Source organism: Felis catus, chromosome E3, assembly GCF_018350175.1.
Source record: "Felis catus isolate Fca126 chromosome E3, F.catus_Fca126_mat1.0, whole genome shotgun sequence".
NCBI lineage: Eukaryota > Metazoa > Chordata > Mammalia > Carnivora > Felidae > Felis > Felis catus.
The window spans coordinates 29,592,908-29,618,033 of record NC_058383.1 but is presented as its reverse complement, the minus strand read 5'-3'; the positions used below and the strand labels follow the sequence as shown (position 1 = coordinate 29,618,033).

The 25,126-nt window shown below is 45.0% G+C and overlaps 1 protein-coding gene and 2 long non-coding RNA genes across 3 annotated transcripts in view; 1 reads left to right on the top strand and 2 right to left on the bottom strand.

The window, feature by feature from the left end:
• ERCC4 (ERCC excision repair 4, endonuclease catalytic subunit) overlaps positions 1-23,747 on the top strand; it is a 30,349-nt gene extending 6,602 nt beyond the window's left edge. Inside the window, exons 3-11 of the mRNA XM_003998848.5 lie at positions 1,071-1,266; positions 2,646-2,853; positions 5,930-6,110; positions 7,364-7,492; positions 8,664-8,774; positions 11,184-11,781; positions 14,051-14,143; positions 19,929-20,041; positions 22,383-23,747. Of these exons, the coding sequence (XP_003998897.2) occupies positions 1,071-1,266; positions 2,646-2,853; positions 5,930-6,110; positions 7,364-7,492; positions 8,664-8,774; positions 11,184-11,781; positions 14,051-14,143; positions 19,929-20,041; positions 22,383-23,116 (2,363 nt within the window). The 3' untranslated portion in view covers positions 23,117-23,747. The remainder of the gene's footprint in view (positions 1-1,070; positions 1,267-2,645; positions 2,854-5,929; positions 6,111-7,363; positions 7,493-8,663; positions 8,775-11,183; positions 11,782-14,050; positions 14,144-19,928; positions 20,042-22,382) is intronic.
• LOC123382503 lies at positions 5,877-8,315 on the bottom strand. Its single transcript, XR_006590956.1, has 2 exons — positions 7,557-8,315; positions 5,877-6,073 (listed from the first exon to the last, which is right to left on the bottom strand). It is a non-coding gene; the product is annotated as an uncharacterized LOC123382503 (long non-coding RNA).
• On the bottom strand, positions 21,836-22,490 carry LOC123382504. Its single transcript, XR_006590957.1, has 2 exons — positions 22,362-22,490; positions 21,836-22,223 (listed from the first exon to the last, which is right to left on the bottom strand). It is a non-coding gene; the product is annotated as an uncharacterized LOC123382504 (long non-coding RNA).
• Positions 23,748-25,126: the final 1,379 nt, after the last annotated feature.

Genomic DNA, 25,126 nt, shown 5'->3' with positions numbered 1-25,126 from the left:
GAGCAGAATCTGAATTGAGCCTCCTGAACTACTAAAAGGGGTCATAAATCACTATTAATGTCATTTCCCAGGTGCTAGGAGTCATGGGAACGGGTACAAAAACACATAAGCACATTTATGACAAATTTTTATGTAAGGTAATTGGCTTGATGTCGGTCTCAAAGACTAAGAATCATCACAGAATAATTGAGTTTTTGATTCAGAAATGACATCCGTGCACTCTTATGTCATACGTCTTCCTAATTTCTCGCTAATCACACTGCATCAAAATGGCATATATGTGTCATGTTTCATGGATGTATTATACACACAAAAGAAAGGTTATCTGGTCAGTGCTCTCATTTTATAAATAAGGAAACGTATAATAATTTCCTTGTTTTTGTGATCTCAGAAGTGTCCTAATCACAGCACCCCCAAACCCAGATGTAGTAAATATATTCATTAAAGGTCTTTATTTTAATGGACTAGTTTATCTCTCAGTTGAATATCCTCTGATTCCAAAAATTGAATTATTCTAGTAGGTGGTACAGATGTTACCCAGACTTGTGAAATGGCCCTCTTTTCTGTAGTCCACATCTGGTTCACATATGAAAGGAGAGTCAGCGAGGCACTTTGCTTTCAGAAACTCTTCCTCCGCCGTGCCAGACACACCCCACCCCAGGGCCTTTGCTCTTACTGTCCCCTCATCCTGGACCGGTCTTGGTGCACGTGGTTACACGGCTCACCTCCTCTTTTCCATCTAGCCTTGGCCCAGATAGAGCCTCAACGAGGCGACCCTGCCTAAAGTTGCCCCCCATCACCTCTCACACACACTCCCTCTCCTCCTCCTCGGATTCCTTTTTTCCTCCCCAGCCCTTATCGCTGTACAACTTACTAAATCGTCTCTTTGTTTATATTGTGTATCGTAAGTACCGCAAGGACACAGATTGCCATCTGTGTGTTCACTGCTGTATCTCCGGCCCAGACGAGCACACCGCCTGTGCTCAAGAGAAATGTGGTAAAATCAGTGAATGAAAACGAGCATGAACTTCCTTGTCTGTTCTGTAATCTAAATTATTATCTCCTCCCAGGCATCTTAGTGTATAGAGCGCACAGGATAATCGAGTCTTGTCAAGAAGCATTCATCTTGCGTCTGTTTCGCCAGAAAAACAAGCGTGGTTTTATTAAAGCTTTCACAGACAATGCTGTCGCCTTTGACACTGGTTTTTGTCACGTGGAAAGAGTGATGCGAAATCTTTTCGTAGGGAAGCTGTATCTGTGGCCAAGGTAAATAGCCTTATGTGACAGATTTCTGTGAGAGAATCCACTACGACTTAAGCGTGCACTTGAAAGTGATGTAAAATTTATAGGAATTGCACTTGACATACGATAGCCGGGTCCATACCAAGTGCATCAAATAGAAACATATGGTTACCTCATTTGTGATTATTTTAAAAGGAGACACAGATTTGATATTTCCTTTGCTGGTAGCCCATCACATCCATCCAAGGGCAGCCACTTTATTGCCTCTTCTACGTTTAGCGAAACACCCAGGGAATCTAGAGCCTAAGGTATATAACAGGTTTAGGAGAACTAAACTCCCTCTGAAAATTACCCGTCGGGGAATAAGGCACAAAGATTGTTTTATTAATTTTGTTTAACGTTTATTTGTTTTTGAGAGACGGAGCACGAGCAGGGAAGGGGCAGAGAGGGGGAGACACAGAATCCGAAGCAGGCTCCAGGCTCCGAGCGGTCAACACAGAGCCTGACGCGGAGCTCGAACTCATGAACCGTGAGATCATGACCTGAGCGGAAGTCGGACGCTTAACTGACTGAGCCACTCAGGGGCCCCAAAGCGAAAAGATTTTTGAAGAATTCCTGTAAATGTCTAGGAAAACCCAGAAGGTTCCAATGTCCAAACATCTCGCACCTATGCTGATACGTATTTTGGTTACACTACATGGCATTTGAGAATAATTGCCAGGGTCTTTTGCCTTTCTTGATTATGCTGTCTCAAGGATAGGCAAGCTTTTTCTGTGAAGGGCCTGATAGTAAATATTTTGGGCTTTGCAGGCCATGTGGTTTGTAACAATGCTTCCAGTCTGCTGTTACATCAGGAAAGCAGCCATAGACAATACATAAACACTGGGCACGGCTGTGTTCCAATAACACTATTTCTAAAAACAGGCAATGAAAAAAAAAACAACAAAAACGGGGCACCTGGGTGGCTTCACTCGGTTGAGCATCTGACTTTGGCTCAGGTCATGATCTCATGGTTCATGGTTTCCAGCCCCACGTCGGGCTCTGCTGATGGCTCAGAGCCTGGAGCCTGCCTCGGATTCTGTGTCTCCCCCTCTCTCTGCCCCTCCCCTGCTTGTGCTCTGTCTCTCTCTCCCTCTCTCTCAAAAATAAATAAACATTAAAAAAAAAAAAAAAAAACACCAGGCACTGGTTTGGGCCCAGACCATATTTTTGCTGACCCCCTGCCTTATTCAACGAATTCATCCTTTTGTTGAGATTAAAAGTACTTCTGAAAACATTGTCATTTTGCTGTCTGTTTGGTTTGTGTCTTAGTTGCATTTCCAAAAACCCTGTGAGAGCAAAAACTGAGAGCCGTGTTATTTCTGGTCTCGGAGAAAACGTTTGGAAACGATTTGTCTCTTCAGGTTCCATGTAGCAGTAAACTCATTCTTAGAACAGCACAAACCTGAAGTTGTAGAAATTCACGTTTCTATGACGCCTGCCATGCTCGCCATACAGACTGCCATCCTGGACATCCTAAATGCGTGTCTGAAAGAACTGAAATGCCACAACCCATCGCTCGAAGTTGAAGATTTGTCTTTAGAAAATGCTATTGGAAAACCGTTTGACAAGGTACTCTGCCTCTTTTCCTTGTAAGCGCAGTGTGTTAGGTTACAGCTTTAAAGAATCCAAGTTCTTTTGCTAATTGCAGTGTCCTCAATAGGATATTGCTGTTATTTTTTTAAATGTTTTTTTATATGCATTTTTGAGAAAGACAGAGAGACAGAGTGTGAGCAGGGGAGGGGCACAGAGGGAGGGAGACACAGAACCCGAAGCAGGCTCCAGGCTCTGAGCTGTCAGCAAAGAGCCCAGTGCGGGGCTCGAACTCACAAACCGCGAGATCATGACCTGAGCCGAAGTCGGACGCTTAACTGACTGAGCCGCCCAGGCGCCCCAGAAATTGTTGTTATTTTAAAACTAATCTGGAGGTGATTTAAGTACAACCTGTTCGGTTTACTGGAGAGTAATAACTTGTACTAGGATACATGGATTGACCTGTAAGCACAACTCTTTATTTTTGCAGTTATACAGTGATTGTCTTGTATTTCAAGTATAATTAAGAGAAGGAAAAATAACCTTTTTGCTCTGAAATGACAGCATTTGGATATCTACAGATAGAAGAGTTTTACTTGAGAATGCTTTCATAATTTATGATCTTCTGTTTGGAATAAAAATAATTGGGACGAGTTTTCATTACTGAGGAATGTGAACCTTGCTGTGTCCTAAAATTACGTTTTCAGTTGAGAAAATGTTAAGACTTTTAGTTCAAGGAACTTTTATTCTAACTGACGTTTTCTATTGTAGATGAATATTAATACAGATGCGTAAATGTCTAAAATTGAATTGTAGATCCAGAAAACGCTGACTTTTAAAAAAATTCCAGGCAGCTTTTTTTTTTTTTTTTCTATATTTTGGTGGAACAAGTTCCTGTCTTTTAAGCTCTGAATGCATCTGTGTGTCACTGGAAATAATTCACAGTGATTATTTAAAAGGAAAAATTTAACTCCTCATATCTCTGATTCTTCCAGAAAGTGCTTCTATTGAAATAATGATACATAAAACTAATTACATTATGTTTTGTTCCTCTGTTCTTACAGTTTAGTGCATGTGAAGCCACAAAGAAAAACCACAAAAAAACCCTTCCCATTCTTTTAATAGGATGTGTGCGTCCTTATTAAAAAACAAAATATAACATGATAGGTTTTGTACTAAGTTTCTGTTTCTCATTCCCTGGTAAAGGTCAAAGTATTATTTTGGGTATTCAGCAACCAGATGTAAATGCAGACATGACTCTCATCTTGTTAGAAAATTAACATTTTAAAATTTTTTTTATTTTTTATTTATTTAATTTTTTTAAACATTTATTTATTTATTTATTTATTTATTTATTTATTTATTTATTTATTTAGAGAGACAGAGAAAGACAGAGCATGAGCAGGGGAGGGGCAGAGAGAGAGGGAGACACAGAATCCGAAGCAGGCTCCAGGCTCCAAGCTGTCAGCACAGAGACTGACTCGGGGCTCAAACCCACGAACCGTGAGATCATGACCCAAGCCGAAGTGGGATGCTTAACCAACTGAACCACCCAGGCGCCCCAGAAAATTAACATTTGTTTAAGAGAGAGAGCGAGGGGTGCCTGGGTGGCTCAGTTGGTTGAGCGTCCGACTTTGGCTCAGGTCATGATCTCATGGTTCATGGGTTCGAGCCCCGTGTGGGTCTCTGTGCTGACAGCTCAGAGCCTGGAGCCTGCTTCTGATTCTGTGTCTCCCTCTCTCTCCGCCCCTAACCCGCTTGTGTTCTGTCTCTGTCTCTCTCAAAAATAAATAAACATTAAAAAAAGAATAGGAGAGAGAGTGAGAGCATGAATGAGAGAGAGGGGTGGGGTGGGGCGGCGGGGGGGTGGGGGGGTGGGGAAGGGGCAATCCTAAGCAGGTTCCACACCGAGCATGGCTTGATCCCACAACCCTGGAGTCATGACCCAAGCAGAGATCAATAGCCGGATGCTCAACTGCCTGAGCTGCCCAGGTGCCCGGAAAATTTAACTTTTGTAGATTATTTTACAAAGCAGGCATGCAGTTATATGTCCCAGTTTGCCTAGGATAGTTCTAGGATCTGTCTGTTGTCCCGGAGTGATTATTAATAATATAATTTCATTTTCATAAGAGCCCCAGATTGGACAGTAAACTATATGGTCACCCAGATACTCCTTCTGAGTATGAATTTGTTGGGTAAGGTGCCGTGTAGTGATACTCCTTCCATAGCATGCTACAGGTATTATCCTTTTTAGTTAAGAAATAGTTTGTGGGGCGCCTGGGTAGTTCAGTCGATTAAGAGTCCGACTTCAGCTCAGGTCATGATTTCGCCGTTCGTAGATTCGAGCCCTGCGTCGGTCTCTGTGCTGACATCTCAGAGCCTGGAGACTTCTTCAGATTCTGTGTCTCCCTCTTTCTCTGCCCCTCCCCTGCTTGCACTCTATCTCTCTCAAAAATAAATAAACAGTAAAAAAAAAAAAAAAAAAAGAATCGGTTTGTGAAGGACGTGTATATACGTAGCAGTAGATACGTAGATACCTACATAGTACATGCCAAAGCTAGCCTTCATTTTAGGCAACACTTTAGGATCCCAGAAAATATTCAAATGTAGTCCCTTGTTAATTTAACAAATTCTTTTCCATCCATGAATCACACTGGGGGGGGGGGGACCCAAGCAAATCACTTACACCACAAAGTTAAGGTACGTCGTTATTTAATTTGATATCATGTAGTTTCCCTGGTATGTGCCCTCTGTTCCCTGTTCAGCTGGATCCCACATCTTTATGTATCCAGGATAGGGTCACAGCCAAACTGGGCAGACACTGGGCAGGTCTAAGCTGTAAGCTTTGATGTTTCATGAAAACAAATGATTGGGGACACCTGGGTGGCTCAGTTAAGCGTCTGAATTTGGCTCAGGTCATGAGCTCATGGTTGATGAGTTCAGGCCCCACATCAGGCTCAGCACTGACAGTGTGGAGCCTGTGTGAAATTCCATTTCTCCCACTCTGCCTCTCCCCTGCTCCCACGCTCGCTCGCTCTCTCTCTCAATAATAAATAAAAAAATAATAGCTATATCGAATATATTTTTAGCATACTAAACTGTGTTCTTGTTTTAGACGATCCGCCATTATCTGGATCCCTTGTGGCACCAGCTTGGAGCCAAGACTAAGTCCTTGGTTCAGGATTTGAAGATATTACGAACTTTGCTGCAGTATCTCTCCCAGTATGATTGTATCACATTCCTTAATCTTCTGGAATCTCTGAGAGCAACAGAGAAGGCTTTTGGTCAGAATTCAGGTGGGAGATAAAAATACTAATATTATTATGGGAGCTGATTTGAATAAAGTGTCGGATTTTGTTGGGGAATCAGATGTGGGGAGTGCTATATTCAACTACACGGTATACTAAGCTTTCAAATTACGTTTTATGTTCATAGCATAAGGATGTAGGTTTTATTGATAGCTAATGTTTCCGCCTACTGAACTTCTGTTCTGTATAATAATAAATATTCATATCCATTCCGGGCAATTTTATTTCTAGAAAAGACTCTGTATATTACAGGCAGTCCCCAACTTAGAAATAGGTTGTGTTCTGGAAGTTTAGTTGTTAAGAACTTCAAATTCATTTTCTCCTAAGAAACAGCAAGGGAGTTTAGGGTTTCATCAGCTAGAGTGCTGAAGACTGAAGAGATTTGTAGAGAAACATACTTGAACAGTTGACTACCGTCTTGTTTTTCTACCAGCCACATCTGCCCCACTAATGTGACCTCTGTCACTGTTTGACTAGACCGTTGATTTTCAAAATGGGGTCCGTTGTCCTCTGAGGCCAAGGTTTACTATCATTAGTAATTTTTTTAACTTTTAAAAATTATTTTGTTTTATTTGAGAGAGAGAGAGCAAGCAGGCGGGAAAAAGGGGCAGAGGGAGAGAGAGAGGGAGGGAGGGAGGGAGAGGGAGGGAGGGAGAAAGGATATTAAGCAGGCTTCATGTTCAGCACGGAGCCTGATGCAGGGCTCAGGCCCACAACCTCAAGATCATGACCTGAACAGAAAGAAGGAGTCAGACACTCCACCAACTGAGCCCCCCAAGCGCCCCTACAATTAATAGTTTTTATTGCTTCATCAGGGACATTAAGTAATAAGCTACGAATGCACAGCAGTGAAGAACACATTGACCACTAGTACTCTTTGGTTCCACTGCCTTGATGACGCTCAGGCACCCAGCAGTGTTACCCCCCAATGCTTTTGCACCATTACCAGAAATGTCACCACAGTGGGAAAAAAACCAAATAAGGAATTATTACTCATCTGAGAATAGTTTTGAGGTCCAGACTCCCTGAAAACATTTTGGTGGCCCCCAGAGGTCAGTAGGCCACACTTTGAAAGCCCACTGGCCTAATCAAACAGTGATTGAGGCCTCAGTAAGGGAGAAGGTACGGTTCAGAGAACACGATGGCAGGCAGTTGTATAGATAGGGCATGTGACCATCAGAGAGTCTTTAAAATTCATCCCAAATTGAAGGCCTTTTTCTTTTTTTAACTTTTCATATTAGGTTGGCTCTTTCTTGACTCCAGCACCTCGATGTTTGTTAATGCTCGAGCAAGGGTTTATCATCTTCCAGATGCCAAAATGAACAAAAAAGGCAAAGTGTCTGAAAAAACGGAAATTGAACAAGTGCAAGGTATCCTTTAGGCTTCATCTTTAACTGTGTCTCTTATTTAAGTATTTGGTGTGAAAATTCTTACCAAGTCAATGTGTAATCCTCAGTCTCCTTCAGCTGTGTGAAGAATGCGTGCCTGTATGTTAAAGGCATGTTATGTGTAACGTAAGTTGAAAGTATCCAGCGTGGCAAGTCCTAGAATCCGTTGTTAGAGGATTCCGGATAACAACTGCCAAATATCAGTCAGGAGTGTTCTTACTGCTATATAAGAACTATTGATTGATACTTTTTTTTTTTTCACTTCAGAATAATAACTACTTTTGGCACTTACAGTCTTAACAGAATATTTAACATTCCTTTTAGCTGTACAAAAATAAATATACCAGAATGAGGCGAGAATGGGTTTATTCCAATACTTATCTAGTGGGTATGACAAATATCATTGGTTTTTTAAAGCATGGGATAGGATTGATGCTGACTTTCTGCCTAGTTCAAAGGTCTAGTTCAAAACTTAAATACATTAGTGATGCGTTTGGGTACTTACAGAAATGTTTGATTGTGGTCTCCTTGTATTCCATTTTCAGGAATGTGAAAGTCATGAGGATTAGAAATAATAAATACTCTTCCTATGTACTAATTCTTTCATTTTATGTAGCAGCTTATATATAGTATCACGGTTGACAACTAATATAGAATCATCTGAAATTCATGACGTACATGTAACTTTCTCTCAAGGCACTATGAAACCTCTCTTTCCTTTAAATTAAAGTTCATTTATTTATTTTGAGAGAGAGCATGTGTGCAAGCCAGAGAGAGGCAGAGAAAGAGGGAGAGAGAGAATCCCAGGCAGCCTCCATGCTGTAAGCACAGAACCTGATGTGAGCTCAAACCCATGATCTGTGAGATCATGACCTGAGCCGAAACCAAGAGCGGACGTTCAACCGACTGAGCCACTCAGGCGCCCCACTATGAAACCTCTGTTAATGTCGGTTTCAAATATCTTCTATTTAGACCTTAAAGAGACCTTTTTCAAGAAAGTAGTTTCTATCTGGCATCAGGAAGGAAGCTCAAAAGAACAAGCTTTTGGAATGACGCTTGTGTTGTCTGTGTTGTGTTGTTTTGAAAGCCTGTGGAACACTTTACAGGTGAATACTACCCTGGAGAATGAGGTTATCCTTTTATTCCCATACAGAAACAAAAAAGGAATTGGTGCTAGAAAGCAACCCGAAGTGGGAAGCTCTGACCGAAGTACTGAAAGAAATTGAGGCGGAAAATAAGGAGAGTGAAGCCCTTGGGGGTCCAGGTAGGAAAAAAAGAGAAGAGGACGTTTGCTTTCAAAATGGAGCAAATGAGTCTTCGTTATTAGTCCTTTAAAAGTAACTTACTGTTATTGGCGCGCCTGGGTGGCTCAGTCGGTTAAGCGTCCGACTTCAGCTCAGGTCATGATCTCGAGGTCCGTGAGTTTGAGCCCCGCGTCGGGCTCTGGGCTGATGGCCCAGAGCCTGGAGCCTGCTTCAGATTCTGTGTCTCCCTCTCTCTCTGCCCCTCCCCCGTTCATGCTCTGTCTCTCTCTGTCTCAAAAATAAACGTTAAAAAAAAAATTAAAAAAAAAAAAGTAACTTACTGTTATTTTGTTTATCAGACGTAAAAGAATAAGTGCCAGATAAACACAGAAATCCTAGTGGCAGCCTCCTTTCTGTTCGTTTGATGTGATTTTCTCCTGGTTGAATCCTTGCATACTTGTAGAAAGCAGGCTGTCTTGCTGGGCTGGTTGACTTCTCAGGACTTCTATTTAAAGATGCAGCTAATCTCCACATACACATTCACCACGATTTCAATCTAGAATCCCCCGAGGAGAAAGCTAATGGGCTTATTTTATATTCTCAGCAAGTGTCTTTCCAAAGACGTCTCAACTGTTCTATGGATCAACACTGACGTGGCCCTGAAAAAAAAAATTCCAGATTTTAGGGCCCCTCTCTTCAAGCATGAGTATACTAGTAGATTAGCATCGTAGACCAAACCCGCTAAAAAATTTTTTTAATAAAACCAGATATTTACTTTTTTTTTTTTTAATGTTTATTTATTTTTGAGAGAGAGACAGAGGCAGAGCACAAGCAGGGGAGGGACAGAGAGGGGGGAGACACAGAATCTGAAACAGGCTCCAGGCTCCGAGCTGTCAGCACAGAGCCTGACATGGGGCTCGAGCCCACAAACCGTGAGATCATGACTGAGCCAAAGTCAGACACTTAACCGACTGAGCCCCCCAGGCGCCCCAAAACCAGATGTTTAAAAAAACTAGATTTTTCTTTAGTCTATTGAGACTTTGAACTCCTATGAATCAGTAAAGGCAAGCACATAATTCTTATATGAGTAAATACGCTGGTGATACTATCTGAGAACGTATGGTACTTTGATTTAAGACTCCAAGTCATGCCTGCTCCCTTAGGAAAATTGAAAAGGACCAAGAAAAAAGAGAAAGGAAAAAAATTATGTCTAGAAGCCACACTGGTGTATTTCCTCCAGGTTTTCTTTTCTGTATTTTCTGTTTCACATTGTTAAGGTCACAGTGCAATGTAATTTCTGGATATATAATTAGCAAGTCAAATGATAACGTTCTTGAGACATATTACCACATTTGACTTACATGAAATTTTTATGAGTTTTCATTTCTTCTAGCAATGTAAGAGCTCATCTCTTTTTCACTTAGCAGTGACTGGAGATCCTATATTTGTGTGTGTGTATACATACATATGTGTAACAATTTTATTAATTTCGAGAAAAATGTTCATTTGAAATTTGGTATTTGCTAAGCTCATTGTTTTCTTAATATAAAAAACGTTTTTTAATGTTTATTTATTTTTGAGAGAGAGAGACAGAGCACAAGCATGAAAGGGTCAGAGAGAGGGAGACACAGAACCGGAAGCAGGCTCCAGGCTCTGAACTGTCAGCACAGAGCCCGATGTGGGGCTCGAACTCATGAGATATAAGATCATGACCTGAACTGAAGTCGGACTTGTAACCGACTGAGCCACCCAGACGCCCCAAGCTCAATGTTTTCTTAATGCTTTTTCCTCTTTGGTGAATTGTCTTTCTTTTCCTTGGCCAAATTAGGGTATGTCCTCGGTTTGTATTGGCTTTTTATATATTAAAGATACTATCATTTTTGATAGTTGTTTTGTAAAGTCGTTTTTCTGTCTTTAGCTTTCTTAATGCACAGTTTTTTTCTTATGTAGAGTCCCTCTCAGATTATAGATATCAGTCTTGTCTGAGATATCTTCCACTGTTTTTAAGCCTAGAAAATCATCTCCATCCACAGAGATGGAGAGTAGTTGCCTTTTTTTTTTAATGATTTAATATTTAACATTTGACTCAGTAATCCATTTGGAATTTATTTTGGCATATAAAATCCTCTGGAAAATTATTAATTAAAAAGAGCTTCTGTAAAGCCTCCATTATACCACGGCTAGGCTTTCCTAAGACTAAATGTTTCTGGCTTCAACTTTACTCAAAAGATTTCACTAATCCTGTCAGAGAAGGAAAGCATTTGATAAGCATCTGAGACCCTTTTTAAACAAATTGTAAATGCGCCAAGGGGTAAGATGTGTCTTCTTTGTCAGGGGAGGAGGCGAGCAGGCGGACAGAGAATGGGGGTGTGGTGGCGGTGGGGGGACACGTGAGGTAATGGTAACATTACGCTGTTTGGTAATTTTAGGTCAGGTACTGATTTGTGCAAGTGATGAGCGAACGTGTTCCCAGCTGAGAGAGTATATCACGATCGGAGCAGAGGCCTTCTTGTTGAGGCTCTACAGGAAGACCTTTGAGAGGGACAGCAAAGCCGAGGACGTGTGGGTGCAATTTAGAAATGAGGACAGTGCAAAGAGAATGGCGAAATCTCACAAAAGGCCTAAAGACCCCCACAGCAAACAGAGGGCTGCCCCCAAAGAAAGGACTCTCAAGAAGAAGAAGCGGCGGTTAACTTTAACACAGATGATAGGAAAGCCTGAAGAACCGGAAGAGGAAGGGGATGCCAAGGAAGGCTGTCCTGGAGACACGGGCAGTAGCCCAGACAGTTCCTTAGAAGAAATCAAGCACGAGGAATTTGACTTAAACTTGTCCTCCGATGCCGCTTATGGAATACTGAAAGACCCGCTCACCATCATCCACCCTCTCTTGGGCTGCAGTGACCCCTACGCTCTGACAAGGGTGCTGCACGAGGTGGAACCGAGATATGTGGTTCTGTACGACGCGGAGCTAACGTTTGTTCGCCAGCTTGAGATTTACCGGGCGAGTAGGCCCGGGAAGCCTCTGAGGCAAGTTATAAAGAACATGAGCTCTTTCCTCTCTCTTTTTTGATGCATATATATATATATATATCTTTGTTATTGAAGTATAGCTTGACCTGTTCGATTAGTTTCAGGCGTACAACACAGTGATTGGGCAATTATATACGTTCTAAAATGCTCACCATGATAAGTGTGTTACGATATCATCGCCTATATTCCCAATGCTGTACTTTTCATCCCGCGGCTTATTTATTTTATAAGTTTATACCTCTTCATCCCCGTCGCCCATTCTGCCCATTCTCCCCACACCCCCTCTGGCAACCATCACTGTGTTCGCTGTCTGAGTCTCTCTCTCTGTTGTTGTTTGTTCATTTGTTTTGTTTCTTTTTAGATTCCACTTATAAGTGAAATCATATGGTATTTGTCTTTCTCTGTCTGGCTTATTTCGCCTAGCACACTGCCCTTGAGGTCCATCCACGTTGTGGCAGTGGCAAGATTTCATTCTTTTTCGTGGCCAAGTAATATTCCATCCGTTGAACTGTTTCAGAAAGGCTCCAATCTCACAGTTCTTCAGGCTTTAACACAGACACTGCACCAGCTACACATGGATTGTCTTTAACATTCTGTTGTCATGATGGGTGGGTGGAGTTTATGAAACCTTCTTTTGCTTTCTGACCAATCTAGGAAGTTTGCATATGAAGCGTGTCAGATGTCTAGCAGCACAACAAATCTAGGGAATGATTTGTATTCCCATTACTTACTGCCCTGCTGTTCCATACTGTGTGCCTTATGCATTGGTTGTAGCTTCTGGGGTGCTGGATCTGAACAAGGCCAGAAAATCTATAATATCATAACCTCCACCAAAAATTACTGTAGTTATGACTCACCTCCGTAATTTCGATCTTCTGAAAGGTCATCCTTATAAATTTGAAGTGACTCTAAGTTACATCCACATAAAACGAAAGTGTTTGGGGAATTATTGTACCAAGTTTTCTTGAGTTTCAAGAATTAGCTAAAAAAATCTAGAGAAATATCAGATTGAGAAAATGATGCCTCTCAAAGAATATAGTGTTCTGGCCCTCCAATTATCTGAAGGAAATAAACAGCAAAATTAATATCCTGAACTCAGTCTGAACCAAAAACAGAGCCAAAAGAAACCTTCCTAGCGGCTTAACTGACACAACCTTTCCGAGCAGAGATGAATGGAGCAGGTGGGTCAGAAATAACACAGGATGAAGAGATTGGACGAAGCTGGTCAAATAATTATAGGCTGGTAGATTTTTCATACTTTGCTATTGATCACCTGTGTAGATAGCTTGTTCGCTGTAAAGTTGTCTGTTGCCTGAGAATGGAACAGTGTGATATTTGAAAACAAAATGTGAGAATTGGAAGGGACCTTGGCGTTCCACTGCTGTCTCCATCAGTGGGAAACTGAGGCCCAGAAGTGATGAGTTACTTGCCCGTGGCCATGTCGCACTTCTGGGGGACAGCTGAGGTCTCTGGACTCATTGTCCAAAGTTTTTTTTTTTTTGTATGTTTTTTTGTTTTTGAGCGGTCTACACTTCAAAGAAAGATAACCTAGGAGTATGACATCTGGAAGAAAAGTTGAGGGCTGAAAACCTCCAGTAAAAGGTGAAGAAGGAGGACAGACAAGGTGCTTAATTCAGCCTCTTAGCAACAAACAAGATAGGAAAGCTGCCCTTCCTAAGAGAAAATAATATATCGAATTACTCTCTTGAGGCTGATAGCATCCATATGTCTTCCATGCCCATGTGTTTATATAAAACGTGCACTGACTCGGTTCTGTTAAGACATGGGTAAAAAAGAACCGAGAAGGAAGATAAAGGTCATATAGATTTCATGTGTTTATTTCTCGCTGGCATGAACTTTCACAAGCTGCGTTTTATAACTAGCAGCCAGCTTTTCAAATTATCGTTTGGCAGAGGGGTAAAGAGAAAAGTGACAAAAGAGAAGCCGCCGAGATTCTGTGTTTTCTGATTTGTTTATACTTCTGAGGCAAGACTTACTCTCTCCCTCTAGTTATATTTCAGTATTTACCTAAACTCTGTTCCTCCTTTCTGTGAAGGGGGCAAAAAAATGTGGTAATGAGACTTTTAACAGGTGGGGGTTTAGGCAGCTTCATTTTTAGGTGTGTGATTAATGGAACCTTTTATTCTTGGTCAAATATTTATTATTGCAGCCCTCTAGGTTGCTGATTTCAAATGCTGTGCTATGCTCTTTTAGGGATTAAAAATTATGTTTTTACAGCCTAAAAGAGTTCTGTTTTAACTGGCAGGGTTTACTTTCTTATATACGGAGGCTCAACAGAGGAACAGCGCTATCTCACTGCTTTGCGGAAAGAAAAGGAAGCTTTTGAAAAACTCATAAGGTAATAATACAAGGAAACTTTCAAGGTCTAGGGGCTTCTCTGAGTGGAGGCATAGCATAATCGCCCTCAGGAGGGATGGAGAGGGGGAGACCCTGGGAGGATCGCGTCAAGATAAACCTGTGGTCCGCTTCATCCCTGGGGTACGTGCACCTTTCTTCTTTCTCCCCCGTCTCGGGTTGCCTTTCGATGGTTTGACAGAATATTGGAAACGTGGAGAGATCTGCTTCTCTGCTTGTAAAGACATGCGACGCAAAACACCAAAAATACAGCTCCACCGACTACTTTCCTAAGAAATAACGTTCTTAAATTTCCCATACCCCCATGCACGAGATTTCTCCTTTGCCTTGGAGTGATGATTTAGTTCCTCCTTGTAAAATTTCCATGGTCTGGGGTGGGTGACTGCCTTCCCTTTGGCCGGGAAATGCTTTTACAACCCAGTCACTTCAGATCACCAGCGGTAGAATCACCCCAGGAAGACATTTTTTTTGACGGTGTGACGTTTACCCAAACATTCGTGTATGAGTTTTAGGACGAGTGTCTGGCAGCGTGCCGAATCCAAATCGAAAATGCTCTTCTGTGTAACATAAGGCAGATGTTCTAAGTGAGGTACGCACAAACCGGTCAGCTACCTTTTACCCCCCTAGGTCCTGGGGAAATCTGATAACCTCGCACCAGGGGATGCTGTCCAGGAGGTGGCAGCTTGGTGAGGGAAGATGGGCCACATGATCTCTGAGGGGCCTCAAAAGCCAGGGCAGGGGCTGGATGGGGCATCCTCGAGCTGAGCTAGAGAAAAGGCTAGAGTGGAGGAGACCGTGGCTTGGACTGACCAATCGTCCAAGCCTCAGACATTGGCAGTGTATCAGTGGCAACGAGAGGGCGGAAATCATTGTCACTGGCTGTCAGCCCACCAGGGCTCCCCACAGAATTTCACAATGGACAGCCTTCCTCTAACACTGGCTGTGGGCTCTCAGTATACACGTAAAATGTCCCCATACCCCACTTCCTCCGGGGCATGCTTTCTTGGAAACGGGTGCTTACTGAATCCGTGCCTCTGGGTCCCTGTGGAGGGGCTCAGCTCGTTCCATGGGCAGTACCCTTCCCCCCCGCCAAATCCTCTGTGAGTACGATGTGCCTTGGCCGTGGATTCTTCCAGCTTCTGGCCAGTCCTTTCAGCCTATGAAAGTATTTTCTATTAACAGGCTCTGTGGTATGGTTTATATGCGTGTACTTATGTTTTTTGGCAAAATATTTCAGAAAGTGTGATAACCAACCAGGTATTCAACAGGCTGCCTCTTCCTGTCCAGAGCTTTTAGCGTTTCTTCTGTGCCTTCTAGACCCTCTCTCCCCCACGACTCAAAACCGCCAACAGACACGTACCGGGCATCTCTGAGGTGCCAAGCCCTGTGCCACTAGGAGCATGCTGTAGTCACAGCAGTGCCGGAAGTCCCTGCGCTGCTCGAGCTCATCCTCTGGTGGAAAAGACGAGTGTTAAGTGACGATGAATATTACACTAAGTGGACCTGTATGGAGCCCGGCCACAGTGGTGAAAGAACAGGGTGTGGTAGTGGGTGCCAGAGAGACCAGGCCCGGTGTGGGGACAACGGGTGGCTTCGTTGGAGAGGTGACGCATAAGCCGACGCGTGAAGAATGTGCCCCAGGTGCTAAGTCGACAGGGCGGAGAGGAGTGTGCGTGAAGGCGCCGAGATGCAGGAAGCCCTGGTGAGGATCGAGAACGTGACTGTGGAGGCAGTGAGACAGCACCGAAGCGTTCTAAGTGGGAAGTCTATTTTTAGAGGCGCTCTCTGGCATCAAACTGGGGAAGGGATGGAACAGGGAAGCGAGTCAGGAGAAAAGGTGGTAGCCAAGATTAGGCTGACGAGGAGAAGGGAACAGATTTCAGAGATTTGCAGATGCAACCGGAGCTGGTGCTACTAGATGTGGGTCGGTACCTCCTCACTGTTCCTTCGCTCTTCTTAAAACATCCTCTGCCCAAGCGTGCTCTGGTTGATGGCCACCAAGTCCCAAATGAGCACTTAGAGCTAAGACCATTCAGATTAGGTTACTGGCGTTCGTGTGAAGGTCCGCGAGACCCTCCTCAGATTCGGGGATCGACCCGAAGGACCCACGAGAGCCAGAAAACACTGGTATACTCCCAGCCATGGTTTATTACAGCAAAAGGATACAGATTAAAATTAGCAGAGGGTAAGAACCCATGCGGCACAGTCCAGGAAAAACCAGGCGGAAGCCCCCAGGTGTCCTCTCCCCGTGGAGTCACACAGATGTGCTTCATCCTCCCAGCTGCGGTGAGTGACAGCACGTGCTAAGGGTTGTCAACGGGGAAGCTGACCAGAGCCTTGGGGCCCCGAGTTTTTACCGGGGGTCAGTCACGTGAGCACAGAGTACCCATCGTGATTGTAGTTCTCCAGCCCCCCAGAGCAAAAGCAGGTATTTACGCCACATCAAGTTAGCATAAAGCATCTGATCAGACCGGGGCCAGGTGGCCCCAGGCCTCTGGCGTGCAAAACCCTTGATGAGGCAGACGATTGCAAGGGTTCAGAGCTCAACTCCCAGAAGCTGGTCAAGGGCCAGTCCTCGGGAGACTGGGCCTTTCCTGCAGCGGCGTAGCCGAAGGAGCCTGGTGGGATGTGGGGGGGGAGAAGGCCTGAGCGGGTGAGGTTTTGTGCTCCAGGCTGCCTCTTGTCGAACACATCAGGGAACCTCATCTAGAAAAGAGTCCTTTTAGTAGATTGTAGCAAGCTGCCGGGGACCCCGGGCCATTCGTATTTTGGAGCGAGCCTCCACATCAAAGGGCTCGGTGATAAGCTGTGGGTAAGCCTGGCACGTCCTAGAAACCAGCCGGCAGAATCTGGAATACGGACTGTCCCCTGCCTTTCCGTCTACATGATCATTTCCATATCAGAGTTTAATGTAATTTTATCTGTGGTCCACCCTAATCTCCTAACTCAATGGTGGTTGTCTACTTATTAGAAGTTAGATCTTCCCATATTACACGGCAATCAGGAAGTTACACCATCTAGACTCTCAAGATATTTACTTTCCCAGAAAACTTGGGGAATTTGAGAAGTGTTTGTTTTGAAAAGGAAAATATATATGAGGTGTGGTGCTGAAAGAGCATTTGCACTGAGCCCGTACTGAGAAATTTAATGTGAGAAAAAGACAATGTGCTTTTGCCAGGACCTCCGTGGGTGATGTCGTAAGAATAAAAGCAGTGCTACTATTTAAAACAACCAGAAAGGAATGAATCCCGCAAACTGGCAGTGAACAGATGGCTTGTCTGGGCAAGATCAGTGGGTTACCGATGACAGGAGAAAAAAAAAAATGGCACTCCTAAGTATTGATAATAAAACGCTCCCCGGGTAGAAAGATTGGCCGTAACGTTCCGAGTAGACATAGTTTGGAGAGGTCACTGCTTTGCAAAGGCGGGGGTGAGGTTATTTGAATAGCTCGTGATCCCAAAGTGAGTTAGCATGAAGGCCAGAATGCGTGCCCGTTGGAAGAGACTTACGGTTCAGCACCTCCTCCCTACATCATCACGTTATACAAGCTATTCAAATATCATTAAAGATGCTGAAGTAAAAATAAGGAACCTCAGTACTTTAGATTAAGTGGGAAGAGGGGTCTGCACTTGTAATTATTTTCTCTCTGTCATATGGAACTTGGGTAATCATGCTAAATGTTGAAGGCGAAGGAGTGAATGTTTATAATTATGGCAGATTTCTGTTCATTTGAGGGAGACTTCTGATTTTCCTCCCAATCCAGGCTTCATTTCAGGAGCTTATCTTTTCTCAGATTCCATTTGCTGTTATGCTGTACAGCATTTCACGGTAAACTGGCTGTTTTATTCATTGAAACCCTCGTGGAATCCTTTGAAGGCAAATCTCCAGTGTTTCAGCATTATCATGGATAATTAAGGGGTGAACTTACCACATTATAAGAAAAGTAGAATTATAATAACAACTAACCTTTTATAATGCTTTTTATATGCCAAGCGCTATTCTGAGTACTTTACATGTATTGGATAATCCTCCTGACGTGCCTCTTTTAGGGTAGGTTTTATTATTGTCCCCATTTTACAGATGAAATTGAGGCACCACAGAGCCATTAAACTACTTGCCTGAGACCACACAGCCAGTGAGTGGTTTCAGATGCCACAAAATACGGGTTCGTACGCTAACCCACTATGCCGCTCACAGACTACAAATTAATCAGAAAATTGGGATGCCCCCATGTGTGATATGTAGCGTAACCAGTAAAGTAAGTGGAAATAAAGAAAAAAAAATCCCTAATATTAATCCCAAATGTTAAAGAAAAAGAAGTCAACGAGCACTTATTTTTCTGAATAGATTGCTCTTTGTCCTCAACTAGAGTCTAGTGGGTGTCACGGATCCGTAATGAGTGGCTGTTGGGGCCACGGCCACTGCCAAGCCGATTTCAGCAGGGCCACGGTGGACACTGATTTTGAGAAAAATAGGAAAAATGGAACTGATACTGTGGCCGCCCCCTTGGGCCGTTTAGCTATAAAACGTTGTACTAATAATAACTTTGTATATTGTTTCAAAGGGTATATATAGGATTTAAAATCGTAATTTCTGTTCTTTGGTGGTATCTCGTAGTGGCTAAAACATCACTTATCCAGAGTTGGTCGCAAAATTGGTCCATCTGGTTTTATTTCCTTTAACTGGAAAATCTTTGTTGCTTCAGCCCTTCCTGAAATTATTAGTGAGTACTAAAATATCCCCCTTCTGTTTCACCTTACGCCGCGCTCTGTGGCCACCGTTGGTCAGTGCCGCTGTTGTTTCACCCTCGCTCTGTTTTCTCGACTCCATTTCTACGAGGGAGGAGACCCGGCTTTGTGCATCCTTTCTGCCGTTCCCGGCACCAGTCAGACACACAACGCTTGCTGGCTCATGAATTGACTATAACCAACTTCATTGGTTCTGAAAAATACGACTGTGGCAAACCTGGTCCGCTCTTTCTTTGGTCATTGAGGATTGTAGTTCCCGACCACAAACCTTAGTTATGATAGTTCGGTCCTGTCCGTCGACCAGCTGTGAGATACTGAGCTACCTCGAAGACAGGATTTGTTGTGTAACCATATTTAAATCCGAAGCACCTAGCACAGCAGGGAGGAGCACTCCGGAAAGGTTTTTCAGCAAATGCACGAGTGAATGAATCTGTGCTGCTCTGTTGTCTCACCTGAGACGTCGATCTTTGTGTTGAATCTCTGTTGGAAATTTGTATTACTCTGGATTGTCTTGTAAAATTCCAAGTATTTAATGGGGCTCCCACCTGTTTTTTTAAAATCAAAGTTGTTATCATCTGTGCTTTCATTTTCTTAATCACTGATTTTTAACATTTCTACCTGTGATTTACTCTGAAAGTATTGGAATATAAGTGGCTTGCATTATTTTTAACGCTCAGAAACGCATTAGCACATTTTTATAAAAAATCTCCATCTCTCTGTGGCGTTTTTGCATGCTTATTTCATGTGTCAAAGTGCTTGAAGGACGCACAGAATGGAAACTAAACAACAGATTTTGTGACTCCGGAAGATCAGAAGTAGCACCCAACCAAGAAACTCTTTTCTCCTTCCTTTGCCCGTCGTTCATCCGTGTGTATTTACTGTGCTTGCTGGTCTAACATATTTCTTGTGTTCTCTTTGCCACTATAGTCACGCAGGTCGTTTTCTTATAATGTATGGAAATTTAAAATCTGGAATTTTGAAATTAGTTGAAACAAATGTTTAAAATATCTTCCGCCCCAGGGAGAAGGCTAGCATGGTTGTGCCTGAAGGGAGGGAAGGGAGAGATGAGGGGAACCTGGACCTGGTGAGAGGCTCCGCGTCCACAGGCTCGCCCACCGACACGAGGAAAGCAGGTGAGTCCTGCCCTTTGCTGGGCACCCCCGTCGCCTGTAAAGGAGGCTGTGGGTTTCCAGAGGTTCTCCGCAGAGGTGAGGTTTTTCTCAGCAACCTCGTACAGGTGGCTGCCTGCTCCCATACCTGGTGCCCGCGCTGACATTCGCTAACCATGTGTCCCTCCCGGGCCGTTGGCTGCTCATCTGTAAAATAAGGGGGCTGTGCTCCGGGAGCCCCAACCTCGGAACCCGTCACGCCCCGGCATTGCTCGCAAATGTGATTGGCTGAGATACAGAACTCAAGGAACCTGTACAAGTGGCAATTAGGTTCTTACCTTCACCCAGAGAAGCCGGTTTACCTCACAGGTAGGCAGGAGCCGTGCGGGGCACGTCCCCACTTCTCTTCCTGTGTCCACGTGTTGCTTCTTGGCACGTCTCCAGATCCCGGGTGTGTGGCGCCCTCATTGCGGTCTGCGCTGTGGCATGCCAGCAAAAGCTGCTGAATTCCGAGTGCGGTGTGACCCAGGAATAACCCTGTCCCCCTCCCCAAGTCCCCGTTTCCCCCTGGCGGTGGCTGCTGCCAGCCAGGTGGCATGAGGAAAGCAATATGACTGAGTTGACTTAGCGTCCAGAGCGGGATCGGTCAGAGCAGCAGGGCTCCAGACGTCAGGGTCCTCGGGAATAACCTCAGAGGCTTGTTAAAGCTGCGGATCCACAGGCCCCCCCTCCATGGAAATTCTGACTCAGTGAGTCTGGAATGGGATCGGCCTCTCAGGGCCTCCTGATAGGAGTGATCCCGGGACCCTACTTTGGGAAACCTGGCCTCAGAGCATCTATGTCTTTTTTGAAGAAGATTGTCGTTGACTCAGATAGGCTGCTGACATTTCATGCAGAACTACCGAACATCAGCCATACGAAGGAAGTGAGATTTGAGCACTTAGATGCCACGCAGAACGCTGTTTACAGAAGTCCGTCCTTCTGAGTTCAGTCCTCCAGGCCCTCCAGCTGCCATAACAACTCGCCACAAATCCAGTGGCTTGAAACAGTATACATTTTTTTGAATGTTTATTTATTTTCGAGAGAGAGAGAGAGCGCACAAGTGGGGGCGTGTTGCAGAGAGAGAGGGAGACACAGAATCGGAAGCAGGGTCCAGGCTGAGACACAGAATCGGAAGCAGGGTCCAGGCTCTGAGCCGTCAGCACAGAGCCCAATGTGGGGCTCAAACCCCTAAACTGTGAGATCATGACCTGTGCCGAAGTCAGACGCTTAACTGACTGAGCCACCCAGGTGCCCCGAAACATATATATTTATTATCTTACGATTATTTTCTTCAAATTCTGGAGTCCAAATGGGTTTCACTGGGCTAAAACCAAGGTATAAGCCAGCTGTGCCCCTCCCACAGGCTCCAGGGGAGACCTCATCTCCTTGCCTTTTCCACCTTCTAGAGGCACCTGTGCTCCTTGGCTCCTGGCCCTTCCTCCACCTTCAAAGACAGCGCCTCTGACCCTGACCTTCCTGCTTCCCTGTTTCACTTGTAAGGACCCTTGAGGTGGGCCTGGGTAATCCAGAATAATCTCCCAATCTTGAGATCCTTAATTTAGTCACATTTGCAAAGTCCCCTTTGTCACGTAAAGTAATATATTTACACATTCCTGGGATTAGGATGCGGGCATCTTAAAGGGGCCACCATTCTGCCTACAGCAGCCCCTGGTCCTTCTGGGTGTAGTCCTTCAGCCAGCATCCTTAGCACCCACCTGCGATCTCATTAGAAACACGGTGTCTTGGGCCCTACCCCAGACCCTCTGAACACAGAACTGCCTTTAACTTGCTCCCAGGCTGTTCTGTGCACGTTCAAGTGTGAGAAGTTCTGGTCTACCGGCTTACGGTTTTTCCCACCTTCTTCCATTTTCCCACCTCCGGACTCACTGGTACAAGCACTAACAGCTCCAAAGGTTCTCACAGCAGCTTATAAGGCAGTTTACTCAGCGAGCCTTTTTAGGCATCTAGTATGTGCCGGACTCTGACTCTGCCGTGGGAATCAGGAGTAGAGTGGGGCCGTGTGCAACCATCAGGGGCCGTTCTTAGAGGGGCAGAGAGAAGGCAACAGTGAACGCTGGTGTTCGGGAGTCATTTGTGACTTTTCCTTTTAACTCTGTTCAGTTTAAGAGAAAATCGCCTTTAGTGACTCTGTAAACAGACCTTTCTGAAAATAGAGAAAAAGGAGGAATAAGCATGGGTTATTATATGACAGCGGATCCGAGGTTAGCAGCAGCAACCCAGATTTTAAACTTTAGTTGTTCTGCTTCGTCCTTGAGAGTTCTTCCTCAGTGACATCACTTACCGTGCCACCTTTTGTTAACAGGTGGCCAGGAGCAGAACGGTACACAGCAAAGTATAGTTGTGGATATGCGTGAGTTCCGCAGCGAACTCCCATCCCTGATCCACCGTCGGGGCATTGACATTGAACCGGTGACGCTGGAGGTCGGAGACTACATTCTGACTCCAGAAATGTGCGTGGAGCGCAAGAGCATCAGTGATTTGATTGGCTCTTTAAACAACGGCCGCCTCTACGGCCAGTGTATCTCCATGTCCCGCTACTACAAGCGCCCAGTGCTCCTGATCGAGTTCGACCCCAGCAAGCCCTTCTCGCTCACTTCCCGAGGTGCCTTCCACCAGGAGATCTCCGGCAATGACGTCAGTTCCAAGCTCACCCTCCTCACGCTTCACTTCCCCAGACTCCGGCTTCTCTGGTGCCCCTCCCCCCACGCCACCGCCGAGCTGTTCGAGGAGCTGAAACAGAACAAGCCGCAGCCCGACGCGGCCACGGCCATGGCCGTCACGGCGGATTCGGAAACCCTCCCGGAGTCAGAAAAGTATAATCCGGGTCCCCAGGACTTCTTGTTGAAAATGCCAGGGGTAAATGCCAAAAACTGTCGCGCCTTGATGCACCACGTCAAGAACATCGCAGAGCTGGCGAGCCTGTCGCAAGACAAGCTGGCGGGTATTTTGGGCAACGCCTCGAACGCGAAGCAGCTCTATGACTTCATCCACACCCCTTATGCCGAGTTTGTGTGTAAAGGCAAAATGAGAAAGTGAACGAGGGCGGCCGTTTTCTTATCCCGTGACTGTGATTTCCAGCCACCCTGTCCCGGAATGAACAGACCGAGATGAATCACGAGCTCAGAATTCCGCTCTCTTCAGCACCTAACGACCGCGCAGTCCGCTTCTGGGGTCAGCGGAACACAAGCCCAGATGCCCCTCTGGACTTTGTGTTTAGGCACTGATTTTAACCTTCCCGTGCCGGCCCGCCTCCCTCCCTGCGCCGTCAGGGCCAGAGGCAGCGTGTCCCGCTCTTCGGTCAGGAGTCAGAATCAGGCGAGGCGTCTTGTGGGGGCTTATAGGAGGCCGCTCTTGACGCAAGCGGCAATTTAGGTTTCCCACGCAGGCCGCTAAGACACACTATCATGTCCCTGCCCTCTTTGTTCAGGACGGGCCCCGGGACGCCGAGAAGGAACCTTGTCTGCCATTCCTTGCCAGTTCTCACGCTCTTTTCCGCAAATGCGCGCTTCCCCCTTTAAGAAAAACCCACGGGGACTTCCTCGTACTGACGTAAGACGTAAGATGGCGCCCCGTGAAACTAGCTGGTTCCTCATCCCCCGAATGTGTGTGACGCGTACCAGAACTCGATTGTGCAAAGCCAGCAGCTTTTAAACGTGAGATGAATTGTTCCCTGTTTCCAGAATTTGATGGTGAAGGAGCGCTGAGGATGCGCCGTTGTGCAGGCATCTCACCTCCTGAGTCTCCGAGATCTCTAAGCCCAAAGGGCTCGTTAGAGTCTCTTAAGACTTCCTCTTCCCCCCCCCCCCCCAAGCCTCTCCCCACACGCCTGAGACCACCAGCGCCAGATCCTCTCCACACGCAGCGTCAGCCCACCCTCTGCTCCCCGCTTCGTGTCCCTGGGCCAGCGTGCTCGCGGGTGTCTGTGTGAGGACTCAGGGACAAGCAAACGGGTGGCCCCCCGAGTCTTTCAGATTGGGTTTTCCTTCTTGGAGTGGAGATAAAAGAAGTGCAAGTAAATGGAAGATCAGCGCATAGAATATCTAAGAATTCTAGAGAAATTTACACACTTAAAAATTCACAAAGCCATCTCCTTCTCAAACCTTCCGATTGAGTTAGGTTAGCTTTTTACGGAGGTGCACATACAGGACATTCATAGCATCTTTGTGCAGTTTTTAAACTTTTCTATTTCAGCTTTACTAAGGTATTATTCACACATCTAGTAACCAGTAGTAAATTTTCTACCTCAAGAGCTGATGCGGATGTAGACAGCAGTGCCGCCAGCCACGCCACACAGTTTCGCGTTTTCCGCGTCGGCCATGTTTTCGTTTGTCACAGTGTTTGAACTCAGAGTGGACGCGGGAGCACAGAACAGAGAGTGGTCTTAGCCTCCACAGATGTTCTTTCCACCGGCCTTTCCACTCATATTGACGTCTTGATCCCTCCATATGTTAACACTTGTTGATAAGGTTAAAGCAGATGTGGATTTCCAACTCTCTGCCAGGGTAGAACAAGAATGAATTGAGAGATATCAAGGAACCGTGTCCTTACCCGGAACTGTGTACAGTGATCTGAGGAATGGAGAAGACGACAGGAAACAAAAATTAGTTTAAGGTAGAATAAATAGTTGGGCTACTCATTTTTTTCCCCCAGAGTTAAAAATACACCCTTGAGGGGCACCTGGGTGGCTCATTTGGTTAAGCGATCGACTTTGACTCAGGTCATGATCTCGGGGTCCTTGAGTTCAAGCCCCGGGTCCGGCTCTGGGCTGACACCTAACAGCCTGGAGCCTACTTCATATTCTGTGGCTCCCTCACTCTCTGCCCCTCCCCTGCTCACACTGTGTCTGTCTTTCTGTCTCTCTCAAAAATTAATGAACATTAAAATAAATATACACCCTTGAGAATAGAACACAAAATGTTGAGAACATTTTGTATTTCTTTAAGAGTCCAGTCAGAGTTAAAAGTACATTAAAATAGACATCCCGCCCCAAATGGAAATGGCTATTAACAATTTTTCTTCACCCAGTTCTAGCTCTTCTGCTTGTGG